Source organism: Artemia franciscana, chromosome 9 (genome assembly GCF_032884065.1).
Source record: "Artemia franciscana chromosome 9, ASM3288406v1, whole genome shotgun sequence".
Classification (NCBI taxonomy): domain Eukaryota; kingdom Metazoa; phylum Arthropoda; class Branchiopoda; order Anostraca; family Artemiidae; genus Artemia; species Artemia franciscana.
In genome coordinates, this window is record NC_088871.1 from 50092160 (window position 1) to 50116110 (window position 23951).

The 23951-nt window shown below is 35.1% G+C and overlaps 1 protein-coding gene across 1 annotated transcript in view; it reads right to left on the reverse strand.

Annotated features, from left to right (window-relative positions):
- Positions 1–23951, reverse strand: part of LOC136031519 (filamin-A-like) — a gene marked incomplete in the record, with an annotated part of 349909 nt that overhangs the window by 13208 nt on the left and 312750 nt on the right. The window contains 5 exon segments of the mRNA XM_065711189.1: positions 82–321; positions 3090–3254; positions 6788–7069; positions 11841–12044; positions 15952–16116. Coding sequence (XP_065567261.1) covers positions 82–321; positions 3090–3254; positions 6788–7069; positions 11841–12044; positions 15952–16116 — 1056 coding nt within the window.

Genomic DNA, 23951 nt, shown 5'->3' on the forward strand with positions numbered 1-23951 from the left:
CATTTTTTTTTCTCCAAGGTTTACTTACATGTTACTCTTACCGGTTTCCCACACTCCTTAATATGAATTTTAAAAAAATACCTGGTTCGGATACTTTATAGCTAACGTAGCAAGAGCCATCTTTTCTATCCTTGAAATCGATTTCAGCCTTTGACGGTCCCTCGACTGAGATGGCTAATGAGCCAGCACCAGCTTCCCTGGTCCATACGTTGAAATCACAAGATTCACCTACTTCTCCTCTCTCAAGACCCGGACCTCCAGCCCTGACCCTATGGGACCCAGATTCCTTGAGTGGGCCAACAGTGAATTGGAAAGGGGATCCTAGAAAGATGTACTTAGAAAATATGGATTACAAAACATGAAATTAATTGATGATAACAGCTTCCTTAATTCTCGATTGACATTGCTAATTAATTGTAGTAAAATCAAAGATACTCACTCAAAATACATCTAAAATTATCTTTCACCTCAACCAGTAAATAAAAAAAAACAACTATATTTCAAAGATACAAATTTCAGCTAATAACTTGGTATTTGCACAATATTATTTTTTATTTGCACAATAACACTATTTTTTTGTGTCGTGCACTATTTCATTTAATAATCTATTTCATTTAATAGTGTTATTTGCACAATAACACTATTTTCTGTGTCGTGCACTATTTCATTTAATAATTTATTTCATTTAATAAATAAATAAATAAATAATCTTTATTCTTTCCCTTTATCACAATGCAATAACATGGGTATCGTCAAACAAAAAAGAGAAAAACGCAAAAAGACGCAACATAAAGAACACACATGATGAGCCATCAGTTCGATTTGACGATATTGTCGTTGTATTGCTTCACGTAGTATGGAACGAAGGAGTTTAAAAATCTAGTCGTTGAGTGTGTAGGCGGGCATTCTAACAGTTCTTTTCCCCCTTTAAAAGTTGCCAGCCTCGTCTTGTGTGCGTGGGTCACTGAAGTAAACTGGGGCAGGATATCTCAGTGCGTTGGGGACTTCAGGATGTCAGCTCCAAACTTCATCAGCGTTTCCTGCCTCCTTTCATCCAGGGTTGGGAGCCTGAGTTCGCTCAAGTTTTTGTAATTTGATCCAAGAATTATTTTGCAGGCTTTTGTCTGTATTGTTTCAAGCTGACTTCTGTGTTTCTCTGTGAGCGATGGGTGCCAGACAGGACAGCCGTACATGACTATGGGCATTACATAAGTTTTGTAGCACTTGACTCAGATCCAAAGTTCAAAGTTCAGTAGAAAACACGCAAGCATGTTTCCTAACTCAATTGTCGTTGGTCCTCACTCAGATGACTAGGCCTCACCAACGCAATTATGAAGAAAAACTAAAAAGGTAAAATCTAAAGGAGCTAAGGGTAAAGAGTAGCTTATTGGATAATAATTTCGGTAGTACAATCTGACTCATAAATCAAGACAAAGAAAAGGAACAGATTTACATACCCTTCAGGGCTATAGTAAAATCAGACAATTTCCATCATTAATACTTTGAAAAACTTACAGTACTGTTTACAAATAATGTTGATTTTAACATAAATCGTCATAGTTCCGTAAATATAGTATAGATTGTTTATAAACAGTCAGATTTCCGGAACAGGATCTCACTCAAGATGCCGTTGTTACCCTACTCCACGATATTTTTAACGAGATATACACATCTATTTAGAATATTTTATAAATATGTTTTTTTTTGGAAATCCCAACCAGGGGGCGTAAATTCTTTTTAGAAAATTACTTACAACATTAGTTCTTTTAACATAAATAGAGCAAAAGATAAGCAAAAACAGCGTCTTTGCATTATTAGGATGACGTTCTTAATTTCTTTGGTAAATACACTGGTTAGGTAAGTAATAAACAGGGGCGAATCTCCAGCATTTTTATGCTGAAGGAGGCAAGAACGGTCCATACCCGGATAGTCAAGGGGCATGGGATATATGATAGTTACTCTTTCCTCATTATTTGGAGGGGCAGCTGCCCCCGCCCCAATGACACCCCTTATAATAGAGTTCTATCACAATAAAATATTGTTCTTTTCAATTAGGTAATATCGTATGGTTGGAAATACATGTTTATTATTAGACTGGAGTAGTCATACAGTCAAAATATATTCTCGTCCCAATTTTCGTGTACACTTTTTACACTGATAATTTTTCTCCTTATTACCGATTCTAATCAAACAGCTATTATTAAAATTGCATTACTAATATTAAAGCTAGTGAAACTATGCAAAACAAGTGAACAACCACTTGTTACTAAAGAACCAATAAGATTGAAAATACTAGAAATTTGAACCAGACATTTATAGTCCCTCCTACGTAAACATACAAAAGAAAATACCCAATTTTTTTTATTTTTTGAAAAAGATTAACCAAGATTTTTTCAACATTTTCCCTTTCAAAGATCTGTTACAAGCTAGCCCTCTCTAACTAATTTCTATATTTGGCCATAGCATGTAAACATACAAAAAAACAAAACAAAAAAAAACAACAATATTTTAATGTTCCGAAAAAAATTAACAAGGATTTTTCCAACCCTTAAAAAACTTTGTTACAAGTTAGTCCTCTAAATAATTTCTATAATTGGCCATATCATGGTTAAACAAATAGGAGTTCCAAATAGGGATAGGTCCTTTTAGTAGTACCAACGCCATAGCATGGAGACTAAATAATACCCCCCCCCCCCCATCCCCCTGAGGAATTACACCCTGAAGAAAATGTACTCTGGCACAAATATCTACGAAAAATAAAACTAGCTCCAGTCAAGCACTAGACTGGAATTGTCATTTAATTAATTATCATTGTTACATTGTAGAATTGTTGTGTTTTTAACCGTAACTGAATTTTACTTTCATCCCACTATTCTTCTGCTTTAGTCATAATATTTCTTTCCTTGCATTAATTTAATTACAATTATGTAATTACAGTTCAAATCTTAACTGCACTGAAATCATACAAAAAAAAAAAGAAAAAAGAAAAATATATAGTTAAGTCGAAATCGAAACGCGATCGAGATTAATAATACAAATTGACCTTTAATTTAAAGTGAAGTAAATAGGTCTACCAGTGAATTTCTAACCTGGTATGTGAACATCCCTGAATTTGACAGAAACTGTGTGGACACCAAGTTCTTTTGGAACAAAGTCTACAGCAAAACCATCGTCATCAGTTGGCATTATGGAGCAGTCCTCGACAATTCCCTTCGGAGAGGCAACAGTAGCGCTTAAATCTTTTGGAGTAACACCTGAAAAACGGATAAAAACGATCCCTATTTTTCCAAAACTAAGTGACTAATTTAAAACAGTAGAAGACTGAAAAAACAAATATAAATAAATGATAATACCTGGAGAAAAAGATAAAAAACAGTCCTGGTTATTTCTGGACCATAAAACATGCCCCAAACACTCCTTGCACACCAAGCCCATTGGGGGCAAACAAAGTTGCTCACACTCTTCCTCCGTGTCAACCTATTCAAAATTTTACTATTTACTCCCTCCCACGAAGTTCCACGTTCCTTTAAATCCTTTACAACTGAACTCTCATCCCATTCAAGGATATATTTTTTATTTACCCCCCCCCAGATAAATGGCTAAAAAGCAAGCATTTGCCACGTGGCTTCCACAAAAAAAATAATAATAACAAAGTGTGATGTGACGCTTAGGCTGCCATTCAGTAAAACGTTGAGCGGTTAATGCTTAGATGAAGTAAATTATATGTTTTTTTTATTATTATGAGCCATTCGAGCATATACTGAGGCCAGACTGCTCATATGCATAAATTTATATATATATATATATATATATATATATATATATATTATATATATATATACATTATATATATACATTAAATTTTATTATATATTATATTAAAACTAAATATCAACATAAATTATTTCTTATATGAGGGGGAGGGGCTGTCCCGTCCTCATCTCTCACCCTGTGAGCTAAAGTCTTAAAGTTCTTTAAAACCACTTCTCGTTCAAATTCAATAGCCTTTGTGTTTGAGCAGTCTTTCCCAAAGAACTGCGACAAAGTCAAACTTTAGCGTAAAAGCGAGGGTTGAGGAGAGGGCAGCCCTCCTGAAAAATAACAAAAAAACACACATCCGTGATTTTTTTCTGGCAAAAATACGAAATTCCATATTTATGTAGATGGGAGCTTGATACCTCTATAATGAGATCCTATGATATGCTGAGCCCGACGGCGTAATTTTCATTAAGACCGTTTGACTTTTTGGAGGTGTCTCCACCATAAAAGGGTAAATCAGGCAAATTTTCTCAGGATGGTAGCTTTCGATAGGTAACATTAAACTTGATGAATTTTATATACTTGGAATTGTCATCAAATTTCGTTTCTTAGAGTTTCGGTTACTATTGCACCGAATCACTCTTTACTTACAGTTCGCCACCACCAAGTTTATGATTAGCATCAAATGGACATTGAATTACTTCTTATCTTTTGGAGACAAAAATTATAGGAGAGTGAAAAAAGTAGATACTCAACTTCATCAGTAAAAAAAAACAAAAAAACTTTTATCTAGCCCATTACCCTCGAAAAATCATACAATTAATCACAAATCTAGCACATTTTTTTATTACATACCTTTTTGGGTTTTGCTTTACGATTGATCCAACATAACACAGCTACTTTAGCCAAAAGGTAATAATAGGCTTGTTTTCGTTCTGTATTTTAAGTAAGGCCTGACTACTTTACAGTAAAAAACACAATGCTATTTTATAAGCTTTTTCACAAAAACTTGGACATCTAGTTAAAATTTCAATAGTTTAAAATCAAGCTTGTTTTGAATTTTTTCGAGATATGGTGGGTAGAACTAGAATATTACTAGCGCTGGAAGACCTGTATTTTAATTTACATCAGTCCCTTATTAAAGTCCTTGAGTTTCCTTTTACACTTCTCCATTCTCTTAGATGAGGTCCATGAACTTCCTTATTCAATATGAGAAATTTATATTCCTTTGATTTAATATTAAGATTTGATTGATATCGTCACCAGAGGATTCAAATTTAAATTTGAATTAGTTTCCCACGCGTTAAAAAGGATTACTTGGATTCCACATATTTTATATATATTAAATCACAGATTTGACAAAAAGAATTTTGGAAACAGAATCGTCATATATTTTTTTCGAAGATTTTAAGAATTACTTTTGTTTTATTTTTCAAACTATCTTGTAGAGGAGGGAATCAGAGTAGCCTTACTCGAGCTTACATCCAAACTTGCTCTTACTCAAGGTTCTGCTTGAAGTTGACTGCCACTTCAGCAGCGCGATTTCACTTCACCCAAAGAAACAAATGTCCTTATCTTCAAATATCCTGGTTGTTTCTGTTTCGGTCAAAAATATATTATACCCGTGACATATGGTAGATATAAGATAATTTATGTATTTCATCTTTGATTCAACTTACCGGGCAGTTTAAATCAGGGGCGAATTTCCCGCATTTTTATCGGGGGGAGGGGGAAGAAGGCTCCATATCCGGATAGTCAGGGGCCATGGTATATATTATAATTGTTTCTCAAATTATTTGTGGTGGGGGGGGGGGGCGACTGCCCCCCCCCAAAAGACGCCCCTAGTTGGAATTGAAATCTACATCTTTTTACCATTTCCTTAGTAGGGACAGCATCTCGTTGCTCCTCCATTCATTCAGCCCCCCAGGCACTAATAGTGAGATTATTTGTATTATTAGGGGGTAAAATATGAACTTGTTTATAGTATAAAAGCTTTTTCCAAGCCTTTAATATTACTACTATTAACAATTCGCAGCAGCACCAAAGTAGCCTGGGGCTCGCAGCTGCAAAACCTCATCCTACATCCCAATCCGTTGAAAGTTTCTCTCTTCACTTCTTCCCACGAAGTTCAAATTTCCTTGAAGTAATTTCCTTTAATAAGAGGATCCTACTCCCCCTTGGGTCCTAAATGGATAGCCGAAAAGCCTAATTTTCAGTAGCCTTCTTCCGAAAATTCATTCAAACTTTCTCCTTAAAATTTGACCAGACCATTTCAAAGTTTCTTTAAGTATAACCCTAGAAACTGAACCAAAACCCCCTTTTTTTGCACGTCCTATTGTATGATGAACGTTCATTCAGCTTATCCTCACAAAATTTTTCCGGAAAACCTTTAGCATTTTTTTTCATGTTAATAGATCTAGCGTTCACTATTTCTACCTGGCAGTTTGAATTGAAGTTGGTTTCTGCTCCAAACTTCAAATATTGGGACGAAGCCTTTTTATTTTTTTCAGTTCCCCTCCCCCCCCCCCAAAAAAAAAACAACAATAAAATGACAGAATCCTTTGGTTTACCAAAATATAGCAGTCATTTCTGGCAAAAAAGGCTTTTTTCCGAACCTTCTAATATTACTACTACTTACAGCCCACGAATTCCCCAAGCGACAAGAGGCTGATACAGCTGTAAACGCCCACCCTATGTCCTAATCAGTTCAAAGATTCACTCTCTACTCCCTCTCCTAAGGTTTCAACTTCCTTTCAAACATTCCAGACGGAATTATCCAACTCGATCCAAGGACGTCTTGCGTTTCGTTTAGCCCCGTATGAATATCCAAAGAGACCAATTTTCAGGAGCCTATGATTCTTTATGCGTAAAGCGTGACCTAGCCATACAAAACCTTCTTTCGGTGTAGACACAGAAAGCAAGATCACGCCATATTTTTGCACAAGTTGTTCTTTCATTAGAAGTCTGTCTTAAGAAAATTCCTCAAGAAAACCCCTAACATTTTAAATTTAATATTCAGTCAATATACCTGGCAGTTTGAACTGAAGTCTACATTTACTGCCTACTTCCGTAATGGGAACTGCGTCTCTTTGCTTCTTAATTCGTTCGGTTTGCTTATTTGAACCTTCACCAGTAACTTTCACTGTAAATGGAGAGCCATCTACATGGTGGTCAGCAAACTTCAGATTGATAATATAATAGCCAGGCTCGGTTGGTTTATACGAAATGTCTAGGGTGCCATCTTCATTGTCTTTACAGTCGATTTCGGCCTTTGAAGGGCCCTCGATTGAAAGAGAAAGTCCACCATAGCCTGGAAAATAAAAATTACGGTGTATAAACTAAAAAAAAAAAAAAAAAAAAAAAAAAAAAAAAAAAAAAAAAAAAAATTATATAAGAGTAAGAATATAAGAAATGATGGTGCTATAAAGATAATGACTAACATCAAGCATTTACAAGCAAATCTATTCACAAGTAAAAACACACATAAAATAAAAACATGAAATAAATTAAAATTAAAAATTGGTTTCAAATTTGAAATATAAAACTTGTTCAACTATCAAATCGGCTAGAATAATGACGCTAAGTTTTTTTTCAATGTTATTTTTTTTGGTATATTTCAAAGCAAATTCTCAATAGTCAATAATTGTATTTTTTTATTTATTCATTATTTGTTTACGATGGCCGTTGGATCGGTCTGGGTGGGGACAGTCAAAATATTTGCTTAAGATGATTTCAGCCAACCAAATGTCTATAAAAAGTCCTCATTAATTACTTGCCTTTATTATTCCTTAAACGGTTTAAAATATATATATATATATATATATATATATATATATATATATATATATATATATATATATATATATATATATATATATATATATGACAATTCTGACCTAGAAAAGCTGTTTTGGTCACAAAATGAATTTTCGGGAGAAAGAGATTCAATTTTTACTATCGTCACTATTCCTAACTACATTTTCCAGTCATTATGTGTCTAGTTGGTTTATGCGTAGTTTTTATAGTATTTAAATCACTGAAATTGTTATTGCCTTAAAAAGTGAGTTTTCACTTCTTAAAGTATTGAGTTTTCATCGAGGACTGACGCTAATCTCACGAAAAGGAAATTAGATGAATATGAAAGTCGTAGAGTAAATTTTAATGACATTTTGAATAACCCGATAGGAAGAACACCGAATATGAATTTTGATGAAAATTTAGGTAATATTATTGATAGTAATTTTGTGGAGGAGTTTGGGCTATGGGATGTTGGGGCTCGGTGGGAGGATGTCCTCCGGGTTGTGCATTTGAATGCTCAAGGGCTGAATTCTTCCCTGGATGATATACAGCTTATATGTAAGAATTCTCGCCCTGGAATTATTGGTTTATGTGAAACTTTTTTAAATGAAAAGAACCAGCTACTTATGGATATACCCGGATATAATTCAATATTTTTAAATAGAAAGATAGCAAAAAAGGGGGGGCTAGGATTTTATATATTGAGTAATCTGGCAGTTGTAAGAAGAGATGATCTGTCTATAAACATTGAACGGGTATTTGAATCTTTGTTCATAGAATTGGCTACTAGCTCCAATGAAAAGATAATAATTAGCGAAATATACAGATCTCCAAGCGGATCAATGAAACAATTTATGGAAATATTAGAGATTGTTCTTGGGAAAGTATTGTCTGAAAAGGCAGAAATAATTTTAATGGGTGATTTTAACGCTGACATGATGGATATGTCATCGAGTCAGGCTTGTGATATACTGGCACTAGTAATCTCGTCTGGGTTAACTCCCTGTATAAATATCCCTACACGAATTTCAAACCAATCTGCAACCTTAATTGACAATGTGTTCTCATCTATGCATTCTGTAAAAAATGAAGTGCTACTATCAGATACATCGGATCATTTTCCAGTAGGAGTTTTAATTCCACTCCCCCGGTCTGCCCGCCGAATAGTCCCTGATAATAAACCAAGATTCCGATATACACCAGCAAACATCGAAAAGCTCAAAGATGATTTATTCACTACGTCATGGGAGTTTACAATACCTGAGAGGGTGAGCTTAGAAAATTATAATAAGGCTTTTGATTTTTTTTATGAAACAGTAAAGAAGAAATTTATCCACCATTGCCGAACACCCCAACCAAGTCTTTCTAAGAGATCAACACCCATAGCCCCATGGACTACAGCTGGAATACTAAAGTCAATAAAGAGAAAGCAGAACCTTTGGAAAGAGTATAGGAACAGACCAAGTGATGCTAAATTAGAGACTTTTAAACTATACCGGAAGATGCTTAAAACTCTGATTCGAAAAGCTAAAATTACATATTTTTTCCGAAGGTTTGCGGATTGCGGCAAAAATATTAAGAAAACTTAGGATGTATTTAAGGAAGTTACGCAACCATCGGCAAGACCTAGAAAGCTCCCTAAATCACTTAGTGTTCAGAATCAGCTTTTCTTGGATGAAGACCAAGTACGACATCAGATGACTAAATTTTTTGCTGAGGTTGGGAAAACAACGGCGTTAGGTGTGGTTCCTTCTTCAAGTTCTAGAACTTGGAAGCAGTTCCTCGGTCCTTCCTGTGTAAAGTCAATGGTTCTTGAGTCAGTTACGGAGCAGGAACTGATAACAATAATTTCGTCATTGAAAAATTCTTCATCTGGATTCGACCAAATTCCTGCCAAATTAATCAAACAGATTCTTCCCTCAGCGTCTCAAGTTGGCCCGAGTGATAGCACTATTTAAAGGAGGTGACCGGGAGGACCCGGGGAACTATAGGCCTATATCTCTTCTGTCTGTCTTTTCTAAAATATTTGAAAAGGCTATGCTAAAGCGTTTGCTGAGTTTCCTAGACGCGAAGAAGTTTTTTCATCGGCACCAATTTGGTTTTCGGGAGAAGTGCTCAACAGAACACGCATGTAATATGCTTCTTCATTTTGTACGACAGTCTTTAGACTTCGGCCTTATCCCTGCGGCAATATTCCTTGATGTGAAGAAAGCTTCTGACAGCCTCACACACGAGATACTTATTGGTAAGTTATCACATTAAGGTGTTCGACGAGAAGCTCTGTCCTGGTTTTCTTCATTCCTAACTGGCCGATTCATTGCTGTTGAAGCTTCTGATGAGCATATTCCAGTCGAATATGGAGTGCCACAAGGCTCAGTTCTTGGGCCATCCCTTTTCCTCATATATGTCAACGACCTCTATCGACTATTTAGCAACCCACGATCTGATTTCTGTTGTCATTTGTGCCAGAAAGGAGATGCTGTGGTTGAAGCCTTGGATACGCCTGGTCAACATGAAGAACTCTTTGCATTCGCCGACGACACCACCCTGGGGGCTGCAGCACCTGATGAATCATCTCTTATCCTCAAGCTACAATTGATGGCAGAAAATATATATCGTTGGTTTGATGCAAATTTGTTAGCTTTGAATGTAAAAAAAATCATTTCTTCTTATATTCTCCCGCATAGGCAAAAGCTGCCCTACAGTGACAGAGCTTAAAACATACAAGGGATCCATATCCCGCCCAGCTGACCGGTTTATTCGATTCCTTGGGATACTTCTGGATGAAAATCTATCTTTCAAACGGCATACTGAGTCAATGAGATTAAAGGTTTCTCGAGGCCTTGGAATTATTCGAAAGCTGAAGCGAGTCTTTCCTTTCTCTATCCTTCGTCTATTATATTTCTCTCTTATTTACCCTTATTTATGCTACTGCTCGTCAGTGTGGATGTCAACATTTCCATCTGTACTTACACCTTTACATAATCTCCAACTGAAAGCAGCGAAAGTTCTTCAGTCTACCACCCATATTTCTGTTGAACTTCAGAAGATTAAAGATATTCATACATTATACCTGTCTTTCATTGCGTTTCAGTATTTCCGTGGAGACCTTCCATCAAGTTTTTCCGGGCTTTTTGAAATTGTTCGAAATGTCAGTCCTTATGAAACTAGAAACAAGGATGATGTGCTAGTGCCATCCACCCCTGCAGTCCGCTCGGACTTTGGTCTGATAGTTGCTGTCGGACGTGCCTGGAATTCCATTCCTGTTGGGATTCGACGGTCCTGTACCATAGGATCCTTCAAGAAACGGTTGAAGAATTTTTTAATCAAAAAAAAATAAATTAAATTATAATATTGATCAGTTATTTATATTGTTTAGTTATCAAGATTTAATTTATTTATTTAATTATTTAGATTGAATTTATTTATTTAGATTTGGGTGGTGTGAGTGTTGGATCCTCGATGTATATATATTGTTTTTTTATTTATTTATTTTTGTAAGTAGGTGGTGCGGAGACCGGTTGTACTCGGGTGAGGATTGGTGAGTAGACTCTAAATATATTTTAAGTGTGAATGTAATTAATAGTTATATATGTTTTGTTTTGTTGTTTTTTTCCCAAATAACGGGCTATTGAGCCCTTTGGGATATTTTTTGTTTATAAATGGATGGATATTGGTAATAAAAGGAACTTGAACTTGAACTTGAACCAATACTTATTTTCATCCCTACACAAAGCATTTTCTGTATGCATAAGAAATGAAAAATTGCTAGGGAACAATTCCACATCCCTTTCAAGTGGAAAAGGCAAGATCCATGGCCCCTCTGCCTAGCACCATACCCAAGAAGAACCAGGCCTGAACTTCCTCCCAAAGTGTGATTGTTGCAGAGAATACATACTTGACGGTTGCTTTATAACAAAACTTTCTTTCTCTTATCAGAATCAGAGGAAATTGATTTAGCAGCCCAATTAGTTGCCCTTCTCTAGTTACCAATAATCAGACAATTAGTCATCAGGAAAAGAGACAAAAAGAAAGCAAAGACAGATTAAAAATGAAAGTTAATCCCTTATATCAATCTTGAGCGTTGATAGTAGGAGCTTTCCTTTCCCTTAAAACCTATTCTTCTCGTTTCAATTTTTTCGGCGTCATCAACTTACTTTAAGACAACGCTGATTCTGAATGGAGGATTGCCAATAGTTCCCCATTTTGCACGAAGAGAAAAAAGATAAAAAAAAATAAGAGTAATTAGAAAAATAGAAAGTAAAGACAAATTGAGAACGAACCTGCGTCCCTTGTATCAATCTTGAAGGTGTTGGCAGTATGAGTCTTCCCTTCTCTTAAGCCTATTCCACTGGTTTTAACTTTTCGGGCATCGCCAACTTGCTTTTCAGCCACACTAATTTTGAATGGCGAATTAGCAATATGCTTCCCCATTTTTTTTACAGCAACAAAATGATCTCCTGCTTCTCTTGGAGTGAAAGAAACACCTGCAAAACATATTTTCTTTCGCTCTTGAAAAGTGAACCCCACAAATTCTAATTCCGAATAGTTTTGAAAACAACATAAAAACAACAACAAAAACCAAAACGTTTAAATCATCATTGAAATAACCTTTAATGACGAATGAACTAATATAATAAAAACTTGCATGTTTCAAGATTAGAAACTGAGCAATTAGCCAATCCCAAGAAATGGAAATACACAGAAATTTCGTGCATAAAATATGACCTGTTAAGACTAACTTGTACAAGATAATTTAGAGCAAGAATATAGGATGAGAAAGATCAGAACTATTGACAGGTAAGAAAATGGAAAATATTGAAGTTTAATATCAGAAAAGTTAAATAAGTGGAGAATAGAGACGAGGTAATAACACCAAAAAAAGGTTTTGATATTGCTCTGTTACATGAAACGATGATTGATTTAAAGTAATATTTTTGACTAAAAAGTTTGTCTAGCATTTATAGCTATCTTGTAAAAAACTTCTTTTAGACCAGGATTACTCCACTCAAAATTCGGAGGGACATATTATTCAAAAATACCTCAAGGGGTTAGAATTTACCTAAATGCTTTTTTATATAGAAAGCTCTTAATTGTTCTAAAGTTTAATTTGAAAAGAATCAAACCTATATGGAATTAAGCATATATCATACACGAGGACCATAACATTGCAAAAGTGTGGCATACACATCTAATATTCTCGTATTTCATAATTCTACTTACCCCAATAGGCTTACCAGGCTTAACCCACTCAGATTTTGGAGGGGCAAGTTATTCGAAAATGTATCAAGGGGATAGAATATAGTTAGACGTTTTTTTTACATAAAAAATAGTTAATTGTCTTAAAATTTAATTTGAAAAATATTAAATCTACATGGTATTAAGCATATATGCATACACGAGGACCAAAACATAGCAAAATTTACAAATTTAATCTTCTCGTACTTTCGAACCCACACAGAAAACATTTTCCATTCCCTCTACCCCTATAAGCTGCAGTAGATAAAAGCAAGGGCAATATTTTAAAGATCCAAATCCTTTACATCAATACTGTGGGTGTGGGCCTGAGAGGGTGTTTTGTTTACAAAACTCAGCAAAACTGTGGTATGCAAATTTAATCTTCTCGTATTATCGAACCCACGCAGAAAACATACTCCATTCCCTCTACCCCCATTAAGCTACAGTAAGCAAAAGCAAGGACAATATTTTAAAGACCTAAAATAAATTAGTGTGATTGAAAAGGGGTAGGGGTAGGCCCACATTTACCAAAAGGCCCACTAGGCCCGATCCTAGGGGCACAAAATGCTAGGGTGAACAATAAATTATCACTGAGTGATTTCTTCTTAACAAAAACTGGACTGATGGTATTTATAGTAAAAGTGTCAGGTGCACTCCACCACCACGCTGCCTATTCACAGAAAAGGGATTTCAAAACAACACAGGAATTCCGTGGCCACTTATATGCTGTCAGATGTCTCCCAAGAATGGCAGCTGAAAGTTCGGCATCACTTCTCTCTTTTATTATTTTTGGCTCATCATTTCGTGATTTGCTCGAAAATCTCGCAATATATATATAAATCTAGAGAGGAGTTTTAAACATTGTTGACGGTCGTAGGAAATGCCTCCAACAAATCGTTACGAAGTATTTATGTGGAAAATGTTTTACAAAGCCCATGTTAAAGAAAACTAAGGTAAGCTATATTTACACATAATGGGGAGGGGGAGGGGTCCGAATTCAGAATAAAAAATTGTCCCGGAGAGTCAACTAAACTATGTACAGGCAGAATCACTTTAATCATTTTCTCGTCCTTATAAGCTAAATTCAGTGATTCAGAATTATCTCTTCATTCAATAAACGATTGAATGTTTTAAGTGAGAATAAATAACCTTTGAAATACCTATTTCCTATAGAGAAAAGATCCTTACCCTAGGATCTAACAATTGATCAATGAACATTTGGTAGCTATATGTTTCTAGCCACCTTTTGTAATAAATACAATGTCATTACGTTCACATCAAGAGGGATGCCTTATGAGTAGTTAGACATAGATAAACTTGAAGGTGGACGTTCGGGGCAGTGACCCTTACTTTCCATGTCAATCCACTCTAGATTCTAAATTAAAATCAACAACAAATTTTTTTTCAGCCCACCTTGGAAACTATTTTGACAATCAAAATAAGAAAAAGAGAAACAGCTTGACATTAATGCTCCAAAATAACAAGCCAGAATTTATTAATCTTTTGATAAAAACTGCTCCAGGAAATAATTAAATTAATATTTCTTGAGATTGTTTTATGAAGACAAATTGTAATAAATTAAATCATACAAAGAACTAAACTCATAATTGAAATAATTTCAATGTCAACATCGAAACTTTTAGTTTTTATTAATCTTGATTGTAGAGCGTCAAGCCCGTATTACAGGGGGTTACCAAGTTTGACCCCCCTCCCCCGCAATTTCTGTTAGACTCGTAAAAACGTAACAAAAATGTATAAAAACAGATTTTTCATGCGTTTTTAAAAGTTAGTTTTAAAGATTTTACTTGTCCATCAAATTTTTTTTTACTTTCTCTTTCTTAAAAAAAAAAGAATTGTTGCCTATACGTTCATCCACAAAGAGCAAAAAGGGCAGGTAGAGGAATATTTCAGCAAAATGTTGTCAAAGTCTTCCTCCCCTCCCCTCCCCCCAGGAAAATATTGGGAAACCATGTATAAGTTAATATATATTTAAATATTAATACTTAGAACATATATTCCTATGACCAAGGCTCATACCACAAGTGGGATGTTAAGCAGGAGCTCCCTCCCAATTTTATATATATTTACAATTTTTCCACGTCCTTCACATTCTTAGCATATTTTAGGGATTTTAATAAACTTGACTCCACCGAAGAACCTCATACATACCCCCTCATATTAGTACTCTTTACACAGCTGAAAAAACCGGCTTCCCCTCCAACAACATGCACTAGCACTATGAACTGTGATGCACCTAAAAATAAGTTTGCAATACACAATTTTTAGAATAAATATATTATAATTTATAATTTTAACTTGTACAATTTATAATTTTTAGAACAAATATTACAATAACGCAATTTTTCGCGATGACATTTATTTAATATTAGCCTGTCCAACTCACTGAAAGTTTTGGGTACCTTTTCTTTCAATGGCTCGTCTCCTGAGGATTTATTGAGGCGTTTCATCTCTTTCCTCGATTTTCTTAGTACCAAAGCAAAAGAGTCCACAAATATCCTTCACGCTTAGAACAAAAGGATCGAAAGAGATTTAATGGGGCATTAAAAAAAAAAAAAAAAAAAAAAAAAAAAAAAAATACTGACTCAGTTACAGAACAGAGTTTATTAAACTTCAATGAACTTAACAAAATGCTTTTCAAAATTTTTTAGGAGCCCCCAAGTTCCACATGAAATGCTGTTATTTTATTTGACGAGAAATATTTCCTTATTAACTATAGGAATGTTTTTTTATTTATTTATCTTTTTTTATCTGAAATTGAGGTCATGAATTAACATATTAATGTCTGATAACGTTTTATTCAATGAGTAGCAATAATTGATCCTTTGATATTTACCATTCCATTCACTATCAAAAAACTTTATATTTTCCAGTAATACAAGTGATTCCTTGTAGTTTTCTAATAATTAATCATATGTCCTGTTCTGAATCCTTGCTGCTCCAATCAAAGGACCTTGCCTCTCTGCCCCCTTAGCAATCATTCTTTTTCCCATAAAATTACAAGGGAAAAATTGATAAAGAAAAGGCATCGACTTTAATCTTCAGCCTTGCTTAATCAAAATTGTGCATAAAAATTGTCTAGCGACTAAATTATTGTCAGTTGGAAGTAGAGCGACTAACGGCGTCAAGAAGACTTACCGAGGTTTCCATTTGGAAGACGTTTCAAGAAGCAAGGTTCTTCAATGCCGCTAGGGGATGTAATAGTAGCGCTAAGCATCTTAAGTTCTGCATCAGTTACTCTTCCGGGCAGTGGGACTTCACTGCTTGAACCAACTGATATTTGATTACGTCTTCTACCTTCCCCTGAAAAGATGAACTTAAATAAAAAACAACTCTTTTTGGAAAATATTTAACCCAAGCAACTACATAATGCATAGTTAGCATAATATATAATTTAGATCACAAAATTATCCGAACTTTGTTGTCATTAAAATATCCTTTTGCCACAACAGTAGCTTCTGAAAGTTCAATAGTACGCTGTAATTAATTTGACCAAAATGTAGATGCAATAAAGCTGTAGATATTTTAAAAGCCAAACATTAAAATTTGTTTGCTTTATTTTTATTGTTCTTTTTAAAATTTTTCTTCTTTTGATTCCCCACTCCCTTCTCCTGCGAATGATACTAGGGTTTTCAGCTACTAAACATATTCGCTTAGCTTTGTCTAGTCTCACCCTTCTTTTTCCCCTTTGTCATAATTAGCAAACGTCAAATGTTTGAAGCGTTGTGTATCTTTTGTTAGGCTCAATTAAATTTCCTCGAGAAATACTTTATTCTTAATTTATGATCTAATCTGTAAACGTAAGGGCTTTTTCGGATTTTATGTTTTTTTAACAAGGGGAAGAACTTCGACCTCCCCAATTAATTTTTTTTCTTTTCCCAACCGTCGACGGAACTATTGTGCGCAGGGATCTAAGACTTAATTTTCGGAAAAGGACAGGTTTTACTGAGCAAACAAAGAATTAGAGATATGGAGAGGGGCCTGTACGCAGAGAAAAGTCTTCAAGCCCTTATTATCGTCTGCACATCTCAAATGGGACATAAGAGAATTTCTTTTTACAATATTTAATCATTTGATATAAATTAAATAAAAAACAAGTTCTATCAACTGAAAATAAGGAGCAATACGGAAACCTACAACGAACAAAATTATTCCGTATATGAGGGGGCTGCCCCCTCCTCCATCACCCTCTCTATACGCTAACCCCCGATCTTACCCTTGTGTTTCAGGAGTCCTTCTTAAACAATTGGGACAAAACATCAAACTTCAGCGTAAAGAGCGACGGATCAAACAGTTCGTGGTAACGAACTGTAGTAAGGAGCCACCCAGCTCAACAGTGACCAAAACTCTAAAAGACGGAATTTTTATAACAATAGTTACATCAAAAGAATCGCGTTTTAATGATGATTGTAAATATATAAGTTTCATTAAGTTTAGACTGACCCATCAAAAGTTACGAGCCTGAGAAAATTTGCCTTATTTTAGAAAAAAGGGGAAAACACCCCTTAAAAGTCATAGAATTTTAACAAAAATCACTCCATCAGATTTAACGTACCAGAGAACCCTATAGTACGAGTTTCAAGCTCCTATCTACAAAAATGTGGAATGTTGCATTTTTTGCCACAAGACAGATCACGGATGCGTGTTTATTTGTTTGTTTGTTTTTTCCCAGGGATGATCGTATCGACCCAGTAGTCCTAGAATGTCGTAAGAGGGGTCATTCTGAACGGATATTAAAAGTTCTAGTGCCCTTTTTGAGTGACCTTCCCACGGGGACTGTGGGGGAGTAAGTCGTCCCCAAAGACATAGTTATAAGGTTTTTCGACTACGCTGAATAAAATGGCTATTTCACAATTTTGATCCAGTGACTTTGGGAAAATAATTGGCGTGGGAGGGGGAGTAGGTGCCCTCCAATTTTTTGTTCACTTAAAAAGGGCACTATAACTTTTCATTTCTGCTATAATGAGCCCTCTCGCAACATTCTAGGACCACTGGGTCGATACAATCACCCCTGGAAAAAAACAAAAAACAAACAAACAAATAAACACGCATCCGTGATCTGCCTTCTGGCAAAACATACAAAATTCTACATTTTTGTAGATAGGCGCTTGGATCTTCTACAACAGGGTTCTCTGATACGCTGAATCTGATGGTGTGATTTTCGTTAAGATTCTATAGCTTTTAGGGGTTTACCCCTATTTTCTAAAATTGGGCAAATTTTCTCAGCATATCCCCCTCTTCTCAACCCCTCCCCCAACCAAAAAAATCCTCCTGAAAACGCCTGTACACTTCCCAATAACCATTACTATATGTAAGCACTGGTCAAAGTTTGTAACTTGTTGCCCCTCCCACGGGGACTGTGGGGGAGTAAATCGTCCCCAAAGACATAGTTATAAGGTTTTTCGACTACGCTGAATAAAATGGTTATCTCAGAATTTTGATCCGTTGACTTTGGTAAAATAACTAGCGTGGGAGGGGGCCTAGGTGCCCTCCAATTTTTTGGTCACTTAAAAAGGGCACTAGAACTTTTCATTTCCGTTAGAATGAGCCCTTTTGCAACATTCTAGGACAACTGGGTCGATACGATCACCCCTGGGAAAAAAAAACAAAAAAAAAACAAAAAAACTAATAAACCCGCATCCGTGATCTGCCTTCTGGCAAAAAATACAAAATTCCACATTTTTGTAGATAGGAGCTTGAAACTTCTACAGTAGGGTTCTCTGATACGCTGAATCTGATGGTGTGAGTTTCGTTAAGATTCTATGACTTCTAGGGGTTTCCCCCTATTTTCTAAAATAACGCAAATTTTCTCAGGCTCGTAACTTTTGATGGGTAAGACTAAACTTGATGAAACTTATATATTAAAAAGCAGCATTAAAATGCGATTATTTTGATGTAGCTATTGGTATCAACATTCCATTTTTTAGAGTTTTGGTTACTATTGAGCCGGGTCGCTCCTTACTACAGTTCGTTACTGTTTGGCAAGCCATATATTCTTTAAGCTAAGTGAAGCACTAGTTTATCAAACAGTTCGTGGTAACGAACTGTAGTAAGGAGCGACCCGGCTAAATAGTATTTTGATATCAATACTTGCATCAGAAGAATCGCATTTTAATGCTGATTTTAAATATACAAGTTTCATCAAGTTTAGTCTTACCCGTCAAAAGTTACGAGCCTGAGAAAGTTTGCCTTATTTTAGAAAATAGGGGAAACACCCTCTAAAGTAATAGAATCTCAACGAAAATTACACCATCAGATTGATTTTATCAGAGAACCCTACTGTAGAAGTTTCAAGCTCCTATCTACAAAAATGTGGAATTTTGTATTTTTCCCCAGAAGACAGATCACGAATACGTGTTTTTTTTTTTTTTTTTCCAGGGGTGATCGTATAGACCCAGTGTTTCTAGAATGTCGCGAGAGGATTAATTCCAACGAAAATTAAAAGTTCTAGTGCCCTTTTTAAGTGACCAAAAATTGGAGGGAATCTAGGCCCCCTCCCACGCTCTTTTTTCCCAAAGTCACAGGACCAAAATTCTGATATAGCCATTTTATTCACCATAGTCGAAAAACCTAATAACTATGTCTTTGGGGACGACTTACTCCCCCACAGTCCCCGTGGGAGGGGTTGCAAGCTACAAACTTCAACCCGTTTTTATGGCACCTGGTATTAACCCAGTGACATATAGCGATCGCAAATTATGTCGGTCTGTCGGTCTGTCTGTTAAGGTTTTGCTAGTTTAGGCACTTCCGGATAAGCTAGGACGATGAAATTTGGCAGGCGGATCAGGGACCAGACCAGATTAAGTTGGAAATAGTCGTTTTTCTTATTCGGCCATCTGGGGAGGGGGAGTGGGGAAGGTTAATTCTGAAAAATTAGAAAAAATGAGGTATTTCTAACTTGCTTTTTAACTGAGGTATTTTAACTCCGACCGGAGTTGGAGGGGGAAACCTAAAATATTGGAAAACGCTTAGAGTGGAGGGATCGGGACGAAAATAGGTGGGGGAAATAAGTACAAGTCCTAGATACGTGACTGATATAACCAGAACAGATCCACTCTCTTTGGGGGAGTTGGGGGAGAGTTAATTCTGAAAAATTAGAAAAATAAGGTATTTTTAACTTACGAAGGAGTGATCAGATCTTAATAGAATTTTATATTTAGAAGGACCTCGTAACTCAACTCAGATCTCTTATTTTATATCCCGACCGGATCTAGTGTCATTGGGAGGAGTTGGGACGGGGGGAACCGGAAATCTTGGAAAAGACTTAGAGCGGATAGATCAGGATGAAACTTGGTAAGAAGAATAAGCACAAGTCGAAGATACATGGCTGACATAACAGGACCGGATCTGCTCTCTTTGGGGGAGTTGGGGGGGGGGAGGTGATTCGAAAAAATGAGGTATTTGTAACTTACGAGCGGGTGATTAGATCTTAATAAAATTTAATATTTAGAAGGATCTTGTGCTTCAGGGTTCTTATTCCAAATCCCGACCAGATCCAATGACATTTTGGGGGTTGGGGGGTTGGAGGGGGAACCGGAAATCTTGGAAAACGTGAAAATTGAGGTATCTTTATCTTACGGACGGGTGATCAGATCTTAATGAAACTTGATATATAGAAGAAAGATATCATGTCTCAGTCCGATTCGAATCGGATCCGGGGACATGGGGGCTGGAGGGGGAAACAGAGATCTTGGAAATCGCTTAGAGTAGAGAGATCGAGATGAAACTTGATGGGAAAAATAAGCACAAGTTCTAGATACGTGATTGACATAATTGGAACGGATAAACTCTCTTTGGGGGAGTTGGAGGGGGGGTGTTAATTCGAAAGAATAGAAAATTGAGGTATTTTTAACATTAGAACGGGTGATCAGATCTAAAAAAAACAAGTTTTTTTTAACGGAAAGTAAGGAGCGACATTAAAACTTAAAACGAACAGAAATTACTTCGTACATGAAAGGGGCTGCTTCCTCATCAACGCCCCACTCTTTACGCTAAAGCTTGGCTCTTTCTCTTAACTCTACTTTGTAAAACAGAAGAAACAACTTTCTTCAATTTAAAATGCAAAAACCAGTTGACATAAAACAAACATTAAACCGGAAATAATTTTATTCATTTTCCAGAGAGAGATATGGCTAGAAATTTCAGTAGGATGTTGTCAATTATTACATTTTTTTATAGAAAAAAAAGTACGAGAAGAAAATTGTGAGCAGCTGTTCAAAAACTTAGTCAGCCAGTCTCTATTCTTGAGAAAAATTCACAGGCAGGGTCAAGAATTTAAACTAAAACAGTAATGAAAACTGTCGACAGCAGCAAGCCAAGGAAACGTTTTTATGCCTGACTTAGTTCAGAATCATGGGGGCTTTGCGATGCTCTGCAGCTCAGACAATTAACCCTCAAAGATAGGCTTTCGCTTTGCCCAACCAGAATTTCGTAAGTAGGGCCTACCTTCAATTAACCAGGTCATTAGGGTCCAGGGATTTTAAATTGAGTCCAAAGACTGCAGAAGGTTAAATAAAGCAAACACAATGATCAGATTAAAATTATTAGGTCATTTCAAAACAGTTTACTTCATCTTTCTTTAATATTAATTAAATAATAAAAACTCTTTTTCAATTGAAAGTTAGGAGCAATATTAAAACTTAAAACGAACGGAACACTATTCTGTATATTAGGGGAGGGTTGCCACGTCCTCAACCTTCATTCTTTACGATAAAGTAAAGAGCTCTTTAAAAATACTTCTTATTTTTTATCAAGGACCGTTGGTCATCTCATTGCTCATCAAGGACCATTGTGTTTGAGTAGTCTTTCCTATAGAATCAGGACAAGAAGTCAAACTTTAGTATAAAGAGCGAGGGTTGAGGACGTGGTAACCCACCTAATATACAGTGGAATGTCTGTTCTTTTAAGTTTTAATATTGCTCCTTACAAAAGTATAGAACTATCCATGATAACCAAAATTTTATGTGTGTGTGTTATTATAATATATATATATATATATATATATATATATATATATATATATATATATATATATATATATATATATATATATATATATATCTATATATATATATATCTATATATATATATATATATATATATATATATATATATATATATATCTATATATATGTATATACACACATATATATATATATATATATATATATATATATATATATATATATATATATATATATATATATATATATATGTGTATATATATATATATATATATATATATATATATATATATATATATACATATATATATATATATATATATATATGAATATATATATATATATATATATATATAAATATATATATATATATATATATATATATATATATATATATATATATATATATATATATATATATATATATATGTATCTGTTATTATAATAATCCATTGTTATTAGATGGATAGATGTAGAACTATATATTCGTACTAGTCATGAGATCTTAAAAATTCATACTGATTGGTTTTACTGTTTCGTCAAATTTTTTGTTATTCTAAAGGATTATGCAAAGAGAGTTCCTAATGAAACAATATAGACCCCCCTGTATGAGGGATTGTTGTTAGGTTTATTTTAGCAGAGGAAAAACCCAGGCGGAAAATCCAAATGCTGTAGATTAAAGTAAAGCTATATAAGAATAAAAACTAAATGGCTTGAAGTTAGAAAAACAGAAATAATCAAATGGTTAACCCCAACCAGTTGAACTACTTATTTTGAAGAAAATGTGAAGAACAACTAGAGAATTCCTTTCTTACAACTTGGACACCTTAATGTGGTGTATTCGGTATATAAAAATGCCATAGTTACCCAGAAGGGGGCGAGGGAAGGGACTCGGGATTTTTCCTTTCAAAAAGCCCCTAGTAGGTGTCCTTAGTCAAGAACTACGGACGTCATAGGGGGCAAAAACAGTTTTATATAATCTTAAACTGAGAACACTTCAGAATCTCAAAAAAAAGGCAAAGAACGATCCAGTCTCTATGAATTCTTTTCTTTTCTTATAACCGCTTCGTGTGGACGAGGTGTTCAAAGAAACTTGAGAGGGGTCATTCGATCAGAAATCCGATTTTCTAATCGTTTTTTAAAGGTCAAAATCAATACGTCTCCATTTGGGGGCACTTAGTAAAAAGCGACGCGGCGGCCTCTATGAATTACTTTTTATGTCAGCAAATTCGTAAAGAATAAAGGCGAAAATACAGAAAACGGCAACGCTTTGAATGTAGTTATTCGTCAAACAAGTTTTCAAGCTACGCCTCAAGTAAGAATGATAATGATAATAATAATCGCCTGGAAAACTGTCGGCGAGTTTTTGAAGCACAGACGCATTTTTGAACCCTGTTTTCAGAAAGAGCATTAAATATCCATATCGTAAAGACATGTGAAAGACAAACATCTTTTAGAAAGTCACTTTCCGAAAATCATTCAAGAAGAAATCATGAGACAAAAAATCAAACAATGAATCTAGTATAGAGTGCGATTAATCTTTATTGAAGAAAGGACGCCAAGTGCTTGCAATCCGAAGGCAGAACTCATTTTGTAATGGATAGCTGCTCCTGAATGAATAAAATGAACTCTAAGTATTTTAAATCCTCCTTAAATCCTAATTTTAAAGCTATTTCACGTTCTGCATTCAGTAATACATTTTCGAGAAATGGTTTACTTTTGATTTAGTGATTGGGATGAAGCCAGAATATTCAAAAGGGGAGTAAACTGTTGATGAAGGGTAAATAATCCTAAGGGCTTTAAAAATGCGTCAGTTTCTCCCAACTAAGAGTAAAAAGATAAAAATAAAACCTTGCTTAAAACCCTGGAAGTTTCCACTCATTTTGAGACCATAAACCAATAATGATTGACTTCTGTTAAAAGTGCTGCCAGAACATTTGAAAAAGTAGTAAACGAGTGAGGGTTAAACTTTCCTTAGAGACTGGAATAAACGTCCGTCTAAGTTAAAAAAATCAAGAAACAAAATATCTTAAAACACATGTTAACTCATTTTGGACTTCTAGGCCCAGAAAATTCTAGCCCCTTTTCTTTAGGCGGAATTCAAGTTCCATTCGTCTGTTTTTTTTCAAGTTCTGATAAGTGACCAATGTGTGTATTAACTAAATTTCCAGAGTT